The following is a 19,872-nucleotide window of genomic DNA, read 5'->3' as shown; positions in this document are numbered from 1 at the left end:
AATCTCATCCGCAGTTGGTACTATCTGTTGTCCTGCATTGGCTGGATCCTGTCTCAGAACCGGCCTCACGTCCACCCCAGTAGCAATGTCCCAAGCTCATATGCGCTTAGGATGGTCTTCATCTTGAACTTCCAGAGAGGATAGTTAGAGCCGTCTAACTTTTCGCTTTCGCCGAACGGTGGGATTCGCAGTCTTGCGGGCTGGGCCATCTCTCACAATCTGCTCGCAAACAAAAACACACTACCAAATCTTCTTGCTAGAGTCCACGCTCTGATACCATGTAAGAAAATAATACAACGTCTGTGCTCAACAGATAACAGGATCTCGTACGCAAGAGAGAAAACAAGATAGTATGAAGAATCAAAAATTTGATTACTGTAGAACTGATACAATAGATGGCGCTGCCTCCCAACCGTGCGCTCTTGTGAAAGAAGCTTCGATGGCATGCCGGAAACAGTAGAAGACGGAGGCTGGATGCTAAGGAATCAGGGTTGCTGTAGCCAGTGATGAAATGGGCTTCACCGACTTGCTCTTATATAGCCACCAGACGTAGTCGGTTAGGCTCAATTGGGTGGCCGACCCAGTCCGCCCAAAACGGTCGACTGGGGGTCGGTCCCAAAATAGGCCACCGACCATACGATAGAACCGGTGCGCAAAACAGAGCAACTAACGTACGGTTTCCGTTTGGCCCACAGCCATCCGGGATCATCTGAGGCTCCAAACGGGCCCCGCAACCCGAAAGTGGGCTGCCCTGGAAAATGCTTCGTCTACCCTCAGTGCGGTCAGTCAAGGGATGCCTTCCCGCACTTCCATGTAGCCTAGTTGGCGGTGTGCCAACTCTATCTGAAGCCGTCCAGCCATCAGGCCACACATGGCCCCCATCTGGTGTCCAAACGAGGACCTACGGATAACCGAGCTACTCAAATGCCTTCTCCTCATATGGGGGGCTTACAAGTAGAGTTAGCTGGTTCCCGCGTAGTTACATGAGAGTGGAGCATTGATATCTAACACGTACAAGTAGGGAAGTATGATTAAAGTGTGGTTCAGCCCCTAGGGATGAATCATACATGACCCTAATTTTACCCACACACACAAAAAAAGGCAAATATACATTGTATACAGCCTGCAAGCGCGCTGCGTGGACTCCGAAAAAAGTACGAAACTGAATTAAAAATGTGTTCATCATTTTGCCATAATAATCATATTCATGCTACCCTTGTAGAGATGTATCACCAAGAGAAGGTGGAAAGGTTTGAAGGTGAAGCCTTCTACGCTCCGTACTTGGGCAGCATTCTGTCAAGCCTTCACGACGACAGAATTTATGATGATACATGAGTTTGACAACTTTCACTTTATGCCTTTCTTGCTGGCCAACTTGCAGGCCCTGGTTGGCCAACTTTTAGTTGGCTGCTGCTGGGCCCAAGGGAGGCCTATATACTGCCTCTCCTTGGGCCGTTCCAAGGCCAGGTGGCTGGCCTGCCATGGCCACCACTCCTATTCTTCTCTCTATCCTGTAGCACCTTCTATCTGGCCCTCCAGACCTGCAGCAAATAGGCACCTCTTCTCCTGGATCTGGCCCTCCAGACCTGCAGCAAATAGGCGCCTCTTCTCCTCGATTACCACGCCATGCTGCTGCTCCAGATCTGCCTCCGGCCAGGCTAGATCTAGGGTTTTCTGTCCCCGACATCTGTTCCTTCTACAGAGGTTGTCTATTGCAACCATGCTGGTGGTCCCTCCAGGTACCTTACTCTCTTTGATGAAGTGCTGCCAATCAGGCAGCCCCAACTCTTTCTTTTCTCTTGGGCACATCCTTCCCTAGGTTTCCCTCCCCCACTCTTTCCTCATATGGGGGCTTACAGATGGGGAGGTGACCTTTCCAACACCCCCTCTCACCAACACATCTCGGCCCAATGCCTACACGTCGATGACGTTGACCCAGTAGCTCCAATGATGAAACCCTTTGGCACAATCTAGTGTCAATTCCAGTTCCTGGCTTTTCAACCAGTGGCTCCTGCTCCTCCAGGTCCGGTCCTGCAAGAGCAAACTGTTCTAGTACACAGGTCCATCCACAGTAGCACCCGTTGGCACCACCACCTTCAATCACGTTCCCACCTTCGAACTTGAGCAATCCAAACGCCACAATCTTCCAGCTGTCCCCCTCATAATGAGCACCCTTCTTCTAGCTAAATTAGCTTGGAAGCTCCTCCATCTTCAAGTTTAACTTTTAAATCTTTTAAGGAACCAGTCCCCACCTCTCCTTCATTGTGACATCAAAAGCCATAGGTATACCCAACAACCTAAAGATTTTGCCTTTAGGAAATTTTTAACATCCTAGATAATTTAATAAGATCTTGTCATTTCCTGAAAACATTGTATACCCTATTTTGGAGTGATTCATAATTGAGCCAGAGGGTAAGCAAAAGTGTCTAAGCATTTTTGGGCCAAAGTTAAGTCTTGATGAGTATTTCTCAGGCTATTGAGGTGGCTGACTTGATTACTCAAAGCTCTTGGAGTGTAACATGCAACGGTTAATGATCGTGTAATCGCAACGAGACCACCTTTAAACCTTAGTGCGAGGCATATTTGTGTATGCACCACAAAGAGGAAGAGAGAGAGAGTTTAGGATTAGAGAAATGAAGTCAACAACCAATTGGGATCCTGTGCCCAATGAGGGCTCCCTCCCCCAATATAGGGGAGAATTTGCTTTAGACTTGAAGAACTTGACAATACAAAAGACACTCCTCACGGAATGCAACTTTGAGGCTGACACCTTGAACATGGAGAGCTGACCCACAAAGCACGAGCGACAACCAAGGCCTCAATGCTGCCCACACTAACATTGTAGACCACCGTGCGAGGCTATCAAAGAGGCTAGTGCTGTCCATGGGCAGGCAGTAGAACTGCGTGAGTGAGAGGTGTGAACGATCCAGACTATATAGTGTATGAAAATCAAGCAAATGCAATCAATGACATCCATGTCAAAACCATTCTCAAGAGTATCACCTGTGAATGGTTCAATATTAATGTAATTCCAACTAGAGACAAAGCTATTCTGATAACTCTGCATTGTGAGTCTGCAGTACAACATGGATTAGTGAAAGGAGAATGAATGCAGTAAAGCATACCAATTCTTCTAGAAAAGGAGGAGCTTAGTAAAAACAACATTCTTCCAAGGATTTTTAAATATACACCAAAAGACCAAGTAATTGTGACCACTTACAAGGTTTTCTTAATCATCTTTAGTAACATTATATCAAAGAATCCCAATTTTTTAAGGTTAATTTCATTAAGGTATGAAGTCTCTTGTAGAGCAACTCCTGGCCTAGTTAAATCCCTACAATATGAGGACGAAAAGAGCTGAGATGAGCTGAGTGAACGCTGAGAGATGAGAGCTGAGAAAACTGTAAAATAAAACTGAAAAGAGCTGCAGAAACAGACACAAAACCTCCCTCCGTTTCCTGGTCCAAACCCTGCTGAAGTGCTGCGTGTACACCCTCCTAGAGAGGCTGATCTGCAGTGCTGATTTACTGCTGCTGTACAGGGGAGGACAGGGGCTCCACAGAGGGCTGGAGAGGAGCTGCTGAAGGCTGGGATTGAATGAGAAAATGACGGGGTAAAGGGCCAGTCAACCAGCCAGCCATAGGCCAACTGACAGGTTGGCTAGAACTAACCTGGTTGGCTGGTCCTTGGCCCCATAATTTAGGCCCTTGGGCCTATTTCAGGGGGAGCAGGGGACTTTGTATGAGACTCATCTGGCTGCGAATATTGCCTGTCGTATGAGAGTGGATTTCTACATTACGTTGAGAGAGAATTGACGCTATGGACTAAGTGTCAAAGCATCCTCTCAAAGTGCAGCAGAATATGTGGTCTCAAGTACTCTCAGATCTCACATCTGCACACTCGGATCTGGAATAATACACAGCAAGTTAGGCAACTCTAAAATGTCATTACCATGCTCCACAACGTATGGAATAGTGAAGCACAAATTTGGATCAAGGCTGGGCATCTATTATGCCAATCTGGCAGCCACTCTTGCTGCCCAAATGGCTGTCTCCATGCTTCTATACAGTTAAGCACCTATGCAAGCATTCCAAACATGAAAAGAACTTCAGATTGAGTGCACTGTTGTTGCATCATTTTATACCAGCCATAAAAGGTTGGAAGTAAATGTTTTGAAGTGTTAAAAAACATATGTAACCTTTCCCATCTTGTGAGCTATTCTTTTTTGTATCTGGACCCTGTGCTTTGCCTATATTGCAACTTAATCATAGCACGTGGTTGGGCATCCATGGGCAATCCCACTGTCCACATGAACTCCACACTCATGTACGGGCTGCATTGAGTGCCATGGGGCACAATGCACATGCATCAATTCCCTAATAAATTTAAGAAGGATCCCGTGGTCTCAAGCCACATTGAACTCTTAATTTGGAGGCTCACATGTGGGGCATTGGCCCAGACCATCCAGCTGGGGATATATTACACTGATGTGGCAGGCACCCTTGCTGCCCAAATGGCAGTCGCCATGGTGCCTATATTGCAGCTCGTTCATAGCCCATGGTTGGGCATCCAAGGGCAACCCTACATGGACTCCACACACGAGAGTGGGCTGCATTTAGTGCCGCATGGGGCATGCCTCAATCCCCTTAATAAATCCAAGAAGGATTCCCTGGAGTCAAGCCACGTTACGCTCTTAATTTGGAGGGGCATTTGCCTATCTCTGCATTCACTCTGTCATTGCATTTTTCTGTGTTTCACAATATTCTTCTGCAAAGGACAATATTTGTGAGAATGCTTGGGGCACTCAATCATAGTGACCCTCCTTGTCACAGCCAGGACAAGTTATAGTGGACTTGTCTCTTGCTACTCTTGTTACGTTGGGTTGTCACCAGGCTTAGTAATCACACACAATGAAAATCTAAGCAATATTGAATAGAACAGCTTGCAAAAACCCCCACCGCATTACTGACATGCAGGAGGAGGTACCTTTGGTTATAAAGCCGTACAAGGCAATATTGACTGTACAATACATGCAGATTTTGGTCATGTCAGAAAACTTGCAAAAAGGTCCACGGCGTTACACATATGCAGAAGGCCATACCTTATTAGAAGGTCTGTAAGAGAGGCGCAGGCTGCTCCGCGGACAAACAATGCACCAGTTGGCTGAAGCCATTCCAAAATAAAGTCAATCAATGGTATAAAACCCAGCTTTCTACTTTCATCTGTTCACTTGTAAATATGAAAGAGATTCTGAATAACTGGATAACTGGCATAACGGCACGAAACCTCAACTCTAAATCAAGGTTCCCATTGCCTTGTGATAGTAGGACTGGAGTAGAGCATACTATAAAAGCAGAATAGGTGCCCAACGGTTAGTAAGTGACCTTCATATGCACTAAAAGCTTCTGAAACCATGAAGAATATGACTCCAAAAATCTTTGACGAGTACATTCTTGGCAAGTTACTCCAAGAAGACAAATTCCCGCCCAGCACTTTTCTGTCTGCTGCGAGCCGAAAGCATAAAAACTTTGAATGAGAACGAGCATAAGTGATCAAGAAATCGACGCTGTCTATTAGCAGAAAGAAACGTGTAAGTCTTCCTTGGTAATCTTCAGCAACAGCGACGACTTCCAAAATATCTGCGAGATAGAAAACTGAACTATACCGTAGCGCTTGAGATCAGAACCGTCAAGCGCTCGATCCACGTATCGACAGTAGCCTTGTAAACATCCAAGCTCTTCCCTGAAGTTCGTGCTGCAGTGCTGTCGTTTGTGGCAGGTTCGAACAAGAGGTGGCTGCTGCGGATCATAGAGACAGCTAGAGACAGCTCTGCTGGGGATTTCGGTGGTTGCCTGTCGTCAGGAAGATGATTGGCCATGATGGAGGAGAGCAGTCGAGGCTTCAAGCGCGGATCATACATGCCATGGAGAGGTTCCTCGAAAGCCATTTGGATGATATTATAATTCTGTGAGTTTGATTGGATGATCTGATAATTCTGTAAGTCTGCTTCTCTTGTTGTTTGAACGATTAAATCTTCAGCATCAAAAGCCACAGTTAGCATGCTGCCAAGCCATTTCCCTCCTAATGCTACAGCTATTTTCGCGAACCCTCTGATTCCTCACTGAAGATTCTCTCTCTCTCTCTCTCTCTCGTAAATGTAGCAAAGGTTTTGGGTTCATAAACCCTGCAGCTGCACTTCATAAACCCTGCACAAAGACGTGGCCTCCCCCTAACCTCTCAGAACCTTTAACCGGAGCCTGCTTCCCAGGGAAGCTAGAGTCGTTCCATTTGTGATGATTTGACAACGCAAGAAAAAACAGCCGTTACCCAGCGCGCGTTATGGCATAAGTTGACACAAAAACGAAATGCAACGGGCCGTGCCTTTACTAACGCCTTCCAGGTCGAGGGTGTTACAACCCCGATGCCGGTAGCCCGTGGGTGTGTCTCTTTGGGTTCAAGGTGGTAGCCATGACATGCAAAGGGAACACTTCAATTGCAAGCATGGCCATTGGCTTGATGGTTGATCCACTACCCCTCACTCCCAAAGAATTGCTTGTGAGGAATGCGATTATTTTGATATTCTTTAATGTGAGATCTTGCAACCGGAAGGTGGCACCACTTAATAGCATCCTAGGAGTACGTTCTATGGGGAAACTCTCTCAAGTGTTTTCCCAATTGTATTGTGTTCCCCTACAAATCCACCGTGTCTTCCTTTGTCAAGGAAGGTTGCCTGACTCCAATAAAGAGGAGCTGCCCGAGAGTAATGGAAGCTCAATCTATCTTTGCAACTAGCTCACCAAAATTATGACCTCAAAGTAGCTCCTAAATTCCATGCGCATTATAGGATACGTCATGGAACCAACACAAATTCGCCTTTTGGCCATGGACTATGAATCATGATTTTGGTCCACTTTTGTGTAATTAAAATTCAATAAAACCACAATAATTGAGTCTTGTACTTTTAAAAGATACTGATCTTAGGAAATTTTTCTTATTATGGAAACAAGTTCGATATGAACTTCCAATAACGTAGCTTCCATTTGTAAAATAAAATTTTCCTTGGACCTTTTTTTTTTATTATGAATTTCTTGATAGAAACTCTAAATGACAATTCTAAACTATAGTGGTTCTCTCTTTTTTACTTGAAATCAATGCCCATATCAATTTTTCTATAAGCTTCCTCAAAAATGTATGTGAAAGCGACTTCCCATTCTATTTTTCCCCTATACATATTGTTTTTTTCTAAAAGTGTTAATGTTTTGCAAATGTATACAAAGCACACTATCATATCCAATTCCAATACCAACTCCTATAGTGGATTTCTATCGCTATTTTCAAGGCCCAATCTATTATATTGTTCAGTCAAATAATTGTCAATTAATAACAATGGGCATAGTGGATCTTCAAAATTCTGTTTTTTGTATACTATCTATTCAAGAAAAATGAGATGTCCTAGACTCCATTTACACAATGGTAGTCCTAAAGGTAAGAACTCCCCCCCACTTTGGGGCAAACCCCCATCATGATATGTAGAATTAAAGACAAACTTATGGACACCTTGACACCAAGGTATCCACATGACTATGGTAATAGCCAATTGCAACATTAAAGATAGCTTATAGGACAAGCAAAGGCAAACACATAATATTCACCACATCCAAGAGCACCTGTACCCCAATGCGTCTAAGTAGAACTATAGTCCTCGGTCATCACATATTCATAGCATTCTTACCATGTGGTAACTATGTCTACAAAGCGCATCTAAGAGCAGCATCAAAATTGATAGAGCCCCATATGCACCATGTGCACCGTTTGGTGTGGTGCTTGGAACAAGCTAGCGCAACTCTGGTGCTCAAAATACGCCCTTGCCCAAAGTAACAATCAAAATGCACCTCTAGCGTTGAAGGCTCGTTGATAAAGATGGAGGTAATTTTTATTAGAGAAGGCCCAATTGACTTTTTGCCCACCTACCAAATCCTCCCTACAAAATGCTACAGCTTCCGCACCAAACTAGCGAGTTGAAGGCCACCTTACAAGCAAGAACGGTGTTAAGGAGACCAAGTAGAGTCCCAATGCCACTACTCGTTTTGTTCTTTGGACAACATTCATAGATATGTGGAGTAATCTGAAGTTGGTGGTCAAAATATAAACTCATTGCAACTACAACACTGGGGAGTAATTGAGGAATCCTAAAGTCGACCAAAAGATCATATCATTGTTGAGTTACTTCCCTCCATCCTAATTTTCCAACTATTTTCGAAAATCCATTGATTCCTTGACTCCCCTCCCTCTCTCCCTAGTCTTTCAACTATTTTCAAATAGCACTTCCTCTGTCCCCCCCCCCTTCGCTCTCTCTCTCTCTCTCTCTCTCTCTCTCTCTCTCTCTCTCTCTCTCTATCTGTCTGTCTGTCTATCTATCTAATGTAGGATAGGGTTTTGGGTTAAGACCTATGATTGCACCCTACACAAATGATCAACATGCCCTTATCATAGTTCATTTGTAAAGACATACCCTACACAAATGATCAACCTGCCCTTATCATAGTTCATTTGTAAAGACATTCTCGTAAGTGTAGCAAGATGTTTTGGGTTAAGACCTACAATAACACCCTACACAAGGATCAATCTCCCCTTACCCTAGTTCATTCATACAAAATGTTAGATATGGAAAGACTTGTACAATCCATACATTTTTTCAACCTACCATGTAAGTTTCATTCATAGAAGCATGAGGTGGAGCTCTAATGGCATCTACAAACTGGTTGAGGGTTTGTGGTTTTAGGGTTTAAGGGTTTAGGGTTTAAGTTTTAAGGGTTTATAATTTAGGTTAATCCAACACACCAACTAGAAAGTAAACTTCCTATTAAATGCTCAATAAATGGTTTGAAATAATTCTATGTCCCACCCCTAAATGTCTCGAAAAAATAGAAAGATGTTCATCATGCACACTAACTATACTTCCTAATGAGTCCTAACAAATAATTATTTGTGGCACCCCTAAATGTCTTGGCAAAATAGAACAATCTTCACCATGATTTACTTTGCTTTCTCAAGCAATGTATCTATGGTTTTGGCATCTCATCAAAACATGCACATGTAGAGTACGGTTGTAGCATCACTAAGATTGTAAGAATTAGACCTTAGTTATAGAGCTTAGAGTGATGCCATGTTGCATTTGTTACTTAACGATGCTTGCTTTAAAAAACCAAGGTGTAGTAACATGCCCAATCTTCCATTCCATGACCTCAATCTCTTATTTCCCTTCTACATAGAAGCTCAATTCTATTTCAATTCAACTCAAAAGCTCCTTTCTCTCTCTCTCTCTCTCTCTCTCTCTCTCTCTCTCAGGGATCATTGCTTGCTAACTCGATACTCCAGACATTGTTGTATGTAGATGACATAGTCCTCTTATCCTCCCCAGCACAGCAGTAGGCTTACACAGACACCTAAGGGCCCTAGACGTATTTTGCAGAGATAGATACTTGACAGCCAACCTTGGCAAGACCAAGGTTATGATATTCAACACCTCACAAGCTGTACTACTTCACTTACCAAGGGGAGCTAGTCAAGATCGTGCAGTCGTACATCTTTACAGGGGCAACCTTTATAGGTTTAATTTTCACAATGACTCATGCAGCTAGGCCATGACTCACACACGGCTAAGGAGATTTGGCTCGGTTAAATTAACAACGCTTTTAGGCATGCCGCATGCTTCAAGGACCCTCCTACAAAGGGATGGCTATCTGATACACTTGTGAGGCCGACAACCATGTTGCGGCACCCTTCTGGGGGACTAACCATTTTGCAAAACTAAGTGGCAAAGATTCGAGTGTCTACAAATGATTATGGGATCTTGGATGATTTGGAGTAAGCCCTCGTTTTCTCATCATATCATATAGGAAAAGTTTGCTATGACACCACTCTAGATTGTTTGTTATGACACCACTCTAGATTGATTCCATCCTCCAGACCAAGACATATCTCCATAGGGTGTGGGCCTTGCCTAGCTGGAGACAATAAAGGGTGGCCCTAAAGTCATCTAGTAGACTGGTTGAGAGTGGGGCTCGCATGGCTTGGTATGCACGCAAATCCACATGGTTTAATAGTCAAGGTGGACTACCTACCCCCCTTCCAATACAACTTGGATGCCCCATCCAGATCTCAGAGATGAGATCAATCATATCATACAGTTGGATCTACTCCAACTCTACACATCACAAACTGGGGGGGGGGTGGACCAAGAGTTCTGCACCGAGGTCTAGTTCTACTAGCATCAGAGGATGGGGTGATTGTCAGACCCTAGTATCAAGAGGATAGATGATCTCACACACATTGAGGGTTGCCATCGAATAGATGCAGGTCTCATGCCATTAGCTGATGATCGAGGCAAGGAGGGCCATGAGCATGCCCAGGAAGTAGAGGACATGTAGGCTATGTGCACTGGTAGAGGTAGAGACAGAGGAGCACTTCTTATGCACATGTCTTGTCCACAATGATCCCCAATGACAATACCACTACCTTTTTCAGGAGGGGCGCGGGTTTGGGACACTCTCATGTTGGCCGATCCATTTCATGACCAGCTTTGTGTTGGCCTCTATTTGATGGAGATGTGGCAACATAGAGAGACTTTATTATGATTTATTAGACAGTAGGAGGTGATGGTGCCCCCGCATTGCCACAAAAGGCAGACCATGCGCAACAATGTGTCACACACTTCTGTGCATTTGAGTCAACCCCTATACAGTGTGAAGTAGAGGAGCAGGAGATAGCCAACATGAGGATAGCTTGGATCAATGGGAAGAGATGGCACAAACCATGGACACAACATCGAATTAACAATTTGCATCAAGGAAGTAATAATAAATGAAGTATGGAAGAGGAAGATCCCAAGAGTGGAGTAGGAATATGCAAGGTAGTAGGAAGTGGTGACAATGGAAGAGGTAAAATGTAAATAAACAAGTAGAATATGTGATGGGATGAGGAAAAAATACATATTATAGGAGCAAAATGGTGGTGGCATCAATGAGAAAGCGACAGAGAGCTCGATTCCATTGTTTGATATGCAAAAAAGGCATAGTAACACATGCAAATCCTTGAGACACATGTTGAATGTGTAATGTAGAACTCGGTCAAGACATTGAAAATGGTTTAACCAATCTAGTACCCTGATAATATGGTATAGATGTCTTATTAACTATTTCATGTTGATGAGCTAACTCAATCATCTCCATAGAGAAAGTTGTCCCTCTATTTATCATAAATTCTACTAGACATTCAGACCTAGAAATGATTTGGTCATATAGAAATGCAATCACCATTTTTGCAAAACGTGTTATAACTGCTTGAGCCTCCACCCACTTGTTAGCATAGTCTATCACCACCAACATGTACTAATTTTAGCGAGATTAATTGGTCCCATAGAGTGTAGACCTTGATGATTAAAGGCTAGAAATGGGATGAAGGGTTTGAGAGGCAAGAACACCCATTTTGTGAGTTTGAGAGCCCCATGTTAGCATCCACTACATCAATGCACACTTATGCACGTATCGATAGGGCAAGAACTCCCATTTTGTGAGTTTGAGAGCCCCATGTTGGCATCCATTGTAGCTATGCACATATCGATAAGGATCTCAAAATAGGTCGGTCCACCAAATATTGCTATTATGATAGTCACTTTAGGGGTTGCATTTCCTCTGCCTACACCATGAGATTCCTCAAGGATTACTGGCAAACCACACCTATGGAAAAGGTCATTCTTTCCTAGCTTGTATAGTTGTTTAACAACCAAATTGAAGGGCATAATAGTGCAAATAATGAATTTTTGCTTCTTGCTTTGTAGACAATTCATCTATATGTTATTTAGTAGACAAGGTTGAGAACTATGTCTTTTACCAAGGTGGAGAGCACTCCATAGTAAACAAACATGTATCCTGTTCTAGTATTACCTAGAAAATATATCCACTAGCAATGCACCATTCACACCAAAGATACTCATGACAATTGATCCACTAGTTGATGTAACCTCCTAGGATGCACTAAGATCTCAAAATCAAAGTTGTGGAGCAAAGATTCCATCAGAGCTGATTGTGTGGGCTGATTCAATACGTACTTAGGGCATAATTGTAAGCAATGATGATGGAGTTGTTGCCTATTTTTATTATGGCATATACCATTGCTAGGCCCTCTCAACCTATGGTATTATAGTTCCAAACTATACAAGTTGTCTACTCACAAAGTATATGGCAAGTCAGCCTTATGGTAAAATTAGGCTGGGGTTAAACTCCACCAATGGCAAGACCACTCACATTATGAATGGGCATGAAAGATGATATCACGATTGGTTTGACATAGAATCCATGATTTTATCAACCTTTCAAATGATATTTATTGTGGGCCCTTTCTAACAAAGGATCTCTCTTAGTGAAGCAATTCTATGAGTGTTCAGCATAAACTCTCTAGTTCCCCACACCCTAAGAATGACTTAGCATCCCAAGTAGTACACATATATTCAAGAGGTTGATAATCACCTCTAATTTAGTTAGATCTATAGGAATACCATTTGCAAACATAAGTCGTCAAACAAGAATCCTTATGAGTGCTAAGAAAAATAAATTGCTTGGATTAAGGAACCACCTTGCCTCCCTATACTTCACAAAAACCCATCTCAAAAGATGATCTAGATGCACTTTAAGATTGAAGTGCAAGGTTCCCATAGTGTAAAATTGAAAGATTCAATGAATCTCCCCAAGATTTATTCAAAGAGTTATGTAACTAGACATTGCAAGATTGTCAAGGGCATTCCATAGACCAAATGGCATCATCCAATATGTATAAGCTCCCCGCCATGGACAAACGTGGTTGTGGATTGATCTTCTTACCTGACCATCACTTGGTTGTTCCCATTATAGCAATCCATGAAGGACTAGATGTGCATGAGTCTAGACTTAAATCGAGTGATCTAGTGCTGCCTCCTCCTTATTCCTCCACCATCTCACCACCATTCCTCTTGCTATTTCTTTTTTCTCTGCCCTCTTGCAATCAAGGTAATCCCTTATTCCTCTTTTCTCCCCCCTACCCCCTTACATTCCCTTATGCCCCCCCCCTCTCCAAGCAACCACCTAGCTTGCTTTTCCCAACCACTTAATTCACTCCATGCCCCTTTTCCCTTAGTCGGTAGTCAGTTAACCTTCCCTTCACTCATCTCTTCTCTGCCCCCTTGAATCCCCCCCCCCCCCCCCCCGGCCCTCTTTTCTTAGTCCCTCTTTATTCCCTCTCCGTTTCCTCTTGGTGAGGCGGCTAGCATAGCTAGCTAGGGGCATCCCCATCAACCCTCTCTTCCCCACCCCCCTGAATTCCTACTTGGCAATGTCACCCACTCTTGGCTACTTATCTATATCCTCCCCTTCTCATCCCATGCCCCCTTTTCCATTTCCTTTCTCGTATCTCACCCTCCCTTCCTTCATTTTTACCCCCTTGTGTTCGTTGTTTCCTTTATGTTTCGATCCATACCCTTCTATTTTGGCTTCCCCCTCCTTGTGTTTCACTCCTTCCCCTCCTTTTTTTGTGTCCCCCTTGTGATTCTTTTCCCTATTCATGTATGCTTCTCCTCCCCTTTTTTTTTCCTTCCTTCCTATGTTTTCGGCCCTACCTATTTGTTTTTAATTCCCTCTACTTCTGCTTCACTTTGTGACTCATCATTGTACCCAGCACCACCCTTCCCCTCCCCTTCCCCAACAAGTGATGCAAGGGTGCCCACTAATGCCTCTAACATAAACTAGCCCTAACCTAATATGCACTCTTTTAAAAATTATAACTATAAAAATAAATGGAAAAAAGTTAGGAATCTATTTGGCAAAATTTTGACAAATTTTAACCTTTTTTGTAGAGGCTGTAATAGACCCAAAATTTGCACACTACTATATCTCATTTTTCATGGCTCAAAATCCTATATTTTGAACTCCATTAGTCATCCACATGAAAAAGCTAGTTCTAGCCACCCAAAAATCTCACATTTTGGACCATAACTTGGTCCATCAAGGTTGGAATTCCTACCTAGTTTCATTGAAATCTTGACAAATTATGTAAAAACTTGGATAATGTTGAACATATGTTTAGGTCCAAATTTGCGTAGGAATCTAAAGAGAACAGTTTAAGAGCCACATCACTTAAAAAGATAATATCATGAAATCTAAATGTTAAAATCTGAGAGGTAGATCTGCTCCACATGAATTAATACTACATACAACCTCCAAATGATAGGTTAGTCACAACCTAGGATCTCATATACCTTGGTTCAAAGAATAATATCAATAAACTTTACATGAGCAAAGGACTTAGGGAACCTTTCAATATCGTTCATGCACTTGTGATTAGGTGAAATACTAGATCTTGTTTCTTTTTTAGGAATTCCTTGTACACTTGGCACTATAAAATATTATAAGGTCTCTCCGTCTACTAGCAACAAAGTGGCAGATCAAAATGGGGATGAAGACAAATTACTGGTAGATCAAAACTAGATGAAGATAAAATACATGAAGATGCTTTTGACGACTGCACAAAAATCACAACATCAATGGGAGGAGATTTTATCAAATTCAAATTTCCAAAATATAATGGATGATGAGACTCGAGAAGGTGGCCATGACTCTTTAACATAAAAGACACCAAAGTAGCTTGGTTCACAATACCTTAGTGTGAATGAGGCTTTCAAATGGTATCTAGATGTATTGGTAGATGGGAGAGCTTCCCAAAGTCTCCTCTATAATCATTTTAAGTGGAGATTTCAAACAAAAAGATTGGAAGATACAACTATAAAAGATTATGAATGGGAAAAAATGAAAGGTGATAATATATGTTGGGAAAATGAAGTGTGTGATAGCCAAGTGTGTGTTGAGATATCGAGTTCCACCCATGATATGCCAGGGTGACCGTTGTGCATTTATGTCACCGACTTGTTAGCTGCAGATGTGGTTGGTACACCACCCATGAATAATAGTTGGATGACAACTATCTTTATGTACTCTAGATAGTGGCTCAGTTAGTATGCCACCTTAGTTAGCTGAGTTTGGTTTGAGACCCACATATAGGGTTCACCTATTCTTTTGTACTTAGAGTTCTTTTGGCTTTCACAACTAAGAAGAGAAAAACTATTTTCAGCCTCCACCTTTGTGTATATTTCCCATTGTGTATGTGAGAAAGCTGCAAGTGAGACTCCTTCCTTCTCTCCCACTCTGTTCACGTGGTATCAGAGCTCGTTCGTGGTAAGGAGCTCAAGGGAGCAAACCAAGTTCGCGGTGTCCTAGTAAGAGGATCAGTGTTGCTTTCCTTTTTTTTCGAGTTTGGGACCAAATCTCTACAGGTAGCACGGCCGAAAAGTGCAAGAGTGCACTCTCATATTAGGACGCCCTTCACGGTGTGGCAAGAGGGCAGTATATGCTACGGGCAAAGGCGAAGCCCTTAGTGAAATTATTTTTTTGATTTGAGGCCATTTCGGGGCCCATTTTGGTGGCAGAAGTTTTCCGCAGGCACTCAAGAAAGTGCCCTGTTTTTGTTGTGCGACCACTGTTCTGCAGGTTAGTGAAAAGTTATCACAGAAAGTACATTGTATGCCTGTGCGCAGAGATATTGGGAAATGACAGAATCATTCTTATTGCCTGTTGATGCATAATCATCACTAGGAAGTGACTGTGTGGTCAAATACCACTCTCGTCAGTTTTGCAGATTTGCCCTTGTGAGGCAGAAGTTGTGTTTTTTTTTGCAGTGACAGAATATTTTGCACTGTTCTATAATGGTGTCTGATGCTCTTTCACAAATTGTCACTGAAAAGCTTGACAAGAACAACTTCCAAGCATGGAAGTTTAGAATGACGAATTTCCTTAAGGGAAAAGGCTATTGGGAGTTCATTAGTGGAGCTAAACAAGAACCAGTTATTCCTAATGTTCCCAATCAACAGGAGTTGCAGGCATTTAAAGGCTGACATGAGAGAGCCAGAAAAGTTCTGTACTAGCTGTCTATTAGTATTTCAGATTCTATGATTGTGCATATTCAGGATGCAAGCACGCCGAAGGAGGCATGGGATACTTTAAATACGCAAGCCACGAAAATGCAGCTCAAGCAGGAGTTGCATAATGTGCAAAGAGAAAATATGAGCATCAATGACTACCACATGAAGGTGAAGAAGATTGCAGATGCACTTGCTTCTCTTGGGTCGCTAGTGGAAGATGATGATTTAGTTTCTATGACCTTGAATGGTCTAGGAAAGGATTATGCACAATTTCGGACATCCATTGCCGTTTGTGAGAATTCTCCTGATTTTGAGGAGTTGATTGCTCTTCTAATTTCTAAAGAGCAGAGAAATGGTGGTGCATCTTCTTTAGGAGGAACTTCAAAAGAAGTTGTCTTCTACTCAAATGCTGGAAGAGATAGAGGCAGAGGTAGAGCAGGCCGATTTGGAGGTCATGGCAGAAATTAGAATATGCAGCAAATTCAAGAAAACCACTTATATGGAGGAGGACGTGGTAACTTTAGAGGCAGGGGGAGCCAAAGAGGTCATGGTGGATGGCAGAGAGGCCAAAATGCAAACAGCAATGTTGAATGCCACTACTGTGGTAAAATGGGTCATATGGTTAAGGACTGCTATAAAAAGTAGAATGACATCATGACTGAAAAATTGTAGCAAGGCAATTATGCATCCTCTAGTAGACAAGGTGATGACAGAAATAAGCATTTGTTTATGGTGCAGCACATGACCAATTCTGTGACAAGTGCAAAAGAAAGCAATGATGTGTGGTATGTTGACTCAGGTGTGTCAAACCACATGACAGGTCATGCAGAATGGATGTGGGATGCAAGAAAAATGGAAAGACCAGGATTTGTGGAGACTGGTGATGATACTGCACATCCTATTGTGAAGATTGGTAAAATTCCTTTGTCTATGCAGGATGGAAAAAAGAAATACCTGTCTGATGTATTTCATGTCCCGAATATCACCAAGAATCTCGTTTCTGTTGATCAAATGGTTGAGCAGGGCTTGCAGGTCAGATTAAATCCTCATGGATGATTTGTTGAGGATATGAAAAATAAAGGTCACTTGATAGCAAAAGGGAAGAAGAAGGGCAGGATGTTTACGTTGGATGCGGACATGCTTGAATTGAGTGCAGCAATGTTTGCACATGGGACCGGTGTAGTTGCAAATATTAATATCTGGCATAAACGCATTGGTCATGTTAATGTACAGCGACTTAAATTAATGCAGGCCCAAAACATTGTTGCAGGATTGCCTAAGTTCAAGGTTGCAGAAATGCATAAGGTATGTGAAGCCTGTCAATTTGGAAAACAGGCAAGGAAACCATTTCCTAGACATGTTCAAGAGAGTAAGAGGCCATTGGAATTAATCCACTCTGATGTGTGGACTACTAAAGCTGCATCTATTGGAGGCTGTCATTATTTTGTCACTTTTATTGATGACTACAGTAGAAAAGTTTGGGTGTATTTTATGAAAAAGAAAAGTGAAGGGTTTGGGCATTTCAAAGCTTTTAAAGATATGGTTGAAAAAGAAACAGGCCTGCAAATAAAATATCTAAGGTCAGATGGAGGGGGAGAGTACCTCTCAAATGAGTTTGTAAGTTTCCTGTAGGAGCATGGCATATAGCAGCAATATTCATGCAGTCATACCCCACAACAAAATAGACTTGCAAAAAGGAAAAACAGGCAGATTGGAGAGGTATCTCGTGCCATGCTCAACGAAAAAGACTTGCCATATTATTATTGGGTTGAAGCAGTTGCTACAGCAGTCTACATAATGAACAGGACTCCCACTATAGCAATACATGGCATGACGCCAGAGGAGAAGTATGCTGGTAGGAAACCAGATATTTCTCATTTGAAAGTTTTTTGTTGCATTTCCTATGTTCATGTACCAGATGAGTTAAGATCCAAGTTGGATCCAAAAGCTGAGAAGAGCATCTTTATTGGTTATTCTCTGCAGCAGAAAGGGTATAGATGCTATAACCCTTCTACTCGTAAGTTTACAGTGAGCATAGATGTTGTTTTTTATGAGATGAGCAGCTGGTATAAACCAATAAATGTGATTGATGATGTAGATGCAGAAAATGGTAATGCTGCACAGAATTCACAGCATTAATCACAAAATATTAGTGGACCTGTAGTGTCCTCTAGCAGTAGTTCACATACTTTGCCATGGACAGGCAGATTGAGATCAGGAGGATCTCCTCAAAGCAATGCAGATAGTGGTATGCAAGTATCACGAAAAGGAAAAGAGAAAGTAGATCAGCCCGTGGTTGATGTGAATGTAGGTCACTCTTATGTGGATGGTGAATCCAGTGGCTCAGAACAGAGCCTTGATGATGAGTTGGGTATTCCTTTTGTTGTTACACCTGGAGTAAGGAAGACAAGGGATGTTTTGAGAGCACCTAGTAGAGAGCCTATTTTGCGCAGGTCTACCAGAGCTAGGTATCTTGTGGATAGGTTGAAATATGATGGATTTACAACCATTCACTATGCCTATATGGTTAAAGTGATACATGAACCAGAACCCACTTCTTTTGAGCAAGCCATGGGAAATGAAAAATGGGAGAAAGCCATGGATGCCTTGGAAGCAAATGCTACATGGGAATTGGTGCCTTTGCCTAAATACAAGAATGCAATTGGCTGCAAGTGGGTTTATAAGGTGAAGCACAATGCAGATGGTTTTGTGAACAGAGACAAGGCAAGATTAATTGTCAAGGGGTATGCACAGACATATGGCATTGAGTATGAAGAAACATTCAGTCCGGTTGCAAGGATGGCAACCATAAGAGCAGTCATTGCTATGGCTGCATCAAAGGGATGGTCTTTACATCAGATGGATGTAAAGAATGCCTTCTTGCATGGTGATTTGCAAGAAGAGGTCTATATGGAGCAGCCACCAAGTTATGTTCATGCTGTTCATCCTGAGTTTGTTTGCAGGTTGAAGAAAGCATTGTATGGCTTGAAGCAAGCACCCGGAGCATGGTCTGACAAGATAGGGCAGTATCTTGTCACTATTGGCTTTCAGATTTTCAAGGCAGATTTCTCACTTTATGTGAGAAAAACAGAGAAAGGTATTATGCTGCTTGTCATTTATGTTGATGATTTGATCATTACAGGTGATAGTGATGAAGATATCCTTCATATGAAAATGCTATTGAAGCAGAAGTTTGAGATAAAGGATTTGGGAGAGCGGCGTTACTTCTTGGGCATTGAGGTGATTAGATCCACAAGTGGGATATGGCTCTTGCAGAGGCAGTATGGATTGGACATGCTATCCAAATATGGGATGACAGGCTGTAAGCCTATTTCAGTTCCTTTGGAGTAGAATGTGAAGTTGAGCGTAGATGCAGGTGAGCTTCTGGAAGACCCTACTATGTACAGACGCATAGTAGGAAGTTTGATTTATATGACTACTACCAGGCCAGATTTGAGCTATGTTGTTGGGTTGGTAAGTCAATTTATGCCCAAGGAAACCGCATTTGGATGCAGCTAGACGCATATGGATGTATGTGAAGTCCACATTGCAATATGGACTATTTTATGAGACTAGGCTTCAGATACAGTTGCATGGATATACTGATGCTGATTGGACTGGTAGTATTTCTGATAGATGATCTACAAGTGGATATATGTTCTCTTTTGGGAGTGCTGCACTCACTTGGAGCAGCAAGAAAGAGCCTACAGTTGCCTTGTCAAGCACAGAGGCTGAGTACAGGGGTGCAGCAATGGCTGCATGTGAGGTAGCTTGGTTGCATAAGCTACTTTATGATATGCATCAGTCTACAGATGGGCTAGTTGTCATTTATTGTGACAACATGAGCAGCATACACTTGGCAAATAACC

General features: G+C 42.5%; 1 protein-coding gene across 2 annotated transcripts in view; it reads right to left on the bottom strand.

Annotated features, from left to right (window-relative positions):
• The window catches only part of LOC147893312 (proline-, glutamic acid/leucine-rich protein), a 61,409-nt gene extending 54,892 nt beyond the window's left edge, over nucleotides 1–6,517 (bottom strand). The window contains exons 1-3 of one of the 2 annotated variants that reach the window (XM_087386217.1): nucleotides 5,666–6,517; nucleotides 5,385–5,504; nucleotides 5,102–5,163 (exon numbers count right to left, since the gene is read on the bottom strand). In XM_087386217.1, coding sequence (XP_087242343.1) covers nucleotides 5,102–5,163; nucleotides 5,385–5,504; nucleotides 5,666–6,061 — 578 coding nt within the window. In that variant the 5' untranslated portion in view covers nucleotides 6,062–6,517. The remainder of the gene's footprint in view (nucleotides 1–5,101; nucleotides 5,164–5,384; nucleotides 5,505–5,665) is intronic. The other variant, XM_087386218.1, reaches the window with a different exon arrangement.
• Between the last annotated feature and the right edge of the window lie 13,355 nt (nucleotides 6,518–19,872).

Source organism: Dipteris shenzhenensis, chromosome 15, assembly GCF_047967505.1.
Source record: "Dipteris shenzhenensis isolate YYH24624 ecotype China chromosome 15, Dip_SZ_1.0, whole genome shotgun sequence".
Taxonomy (NCBI): Eukaryota; Viridiplantae; Streptophyta; class Polypodiopsida; order Gleicheniales; family Dipteridaceae; genus Dipteris; species Dipteris shenzhenensis.
This window is presented reverse-complemented; position numbering and strand designations above follow the sequence as displayed.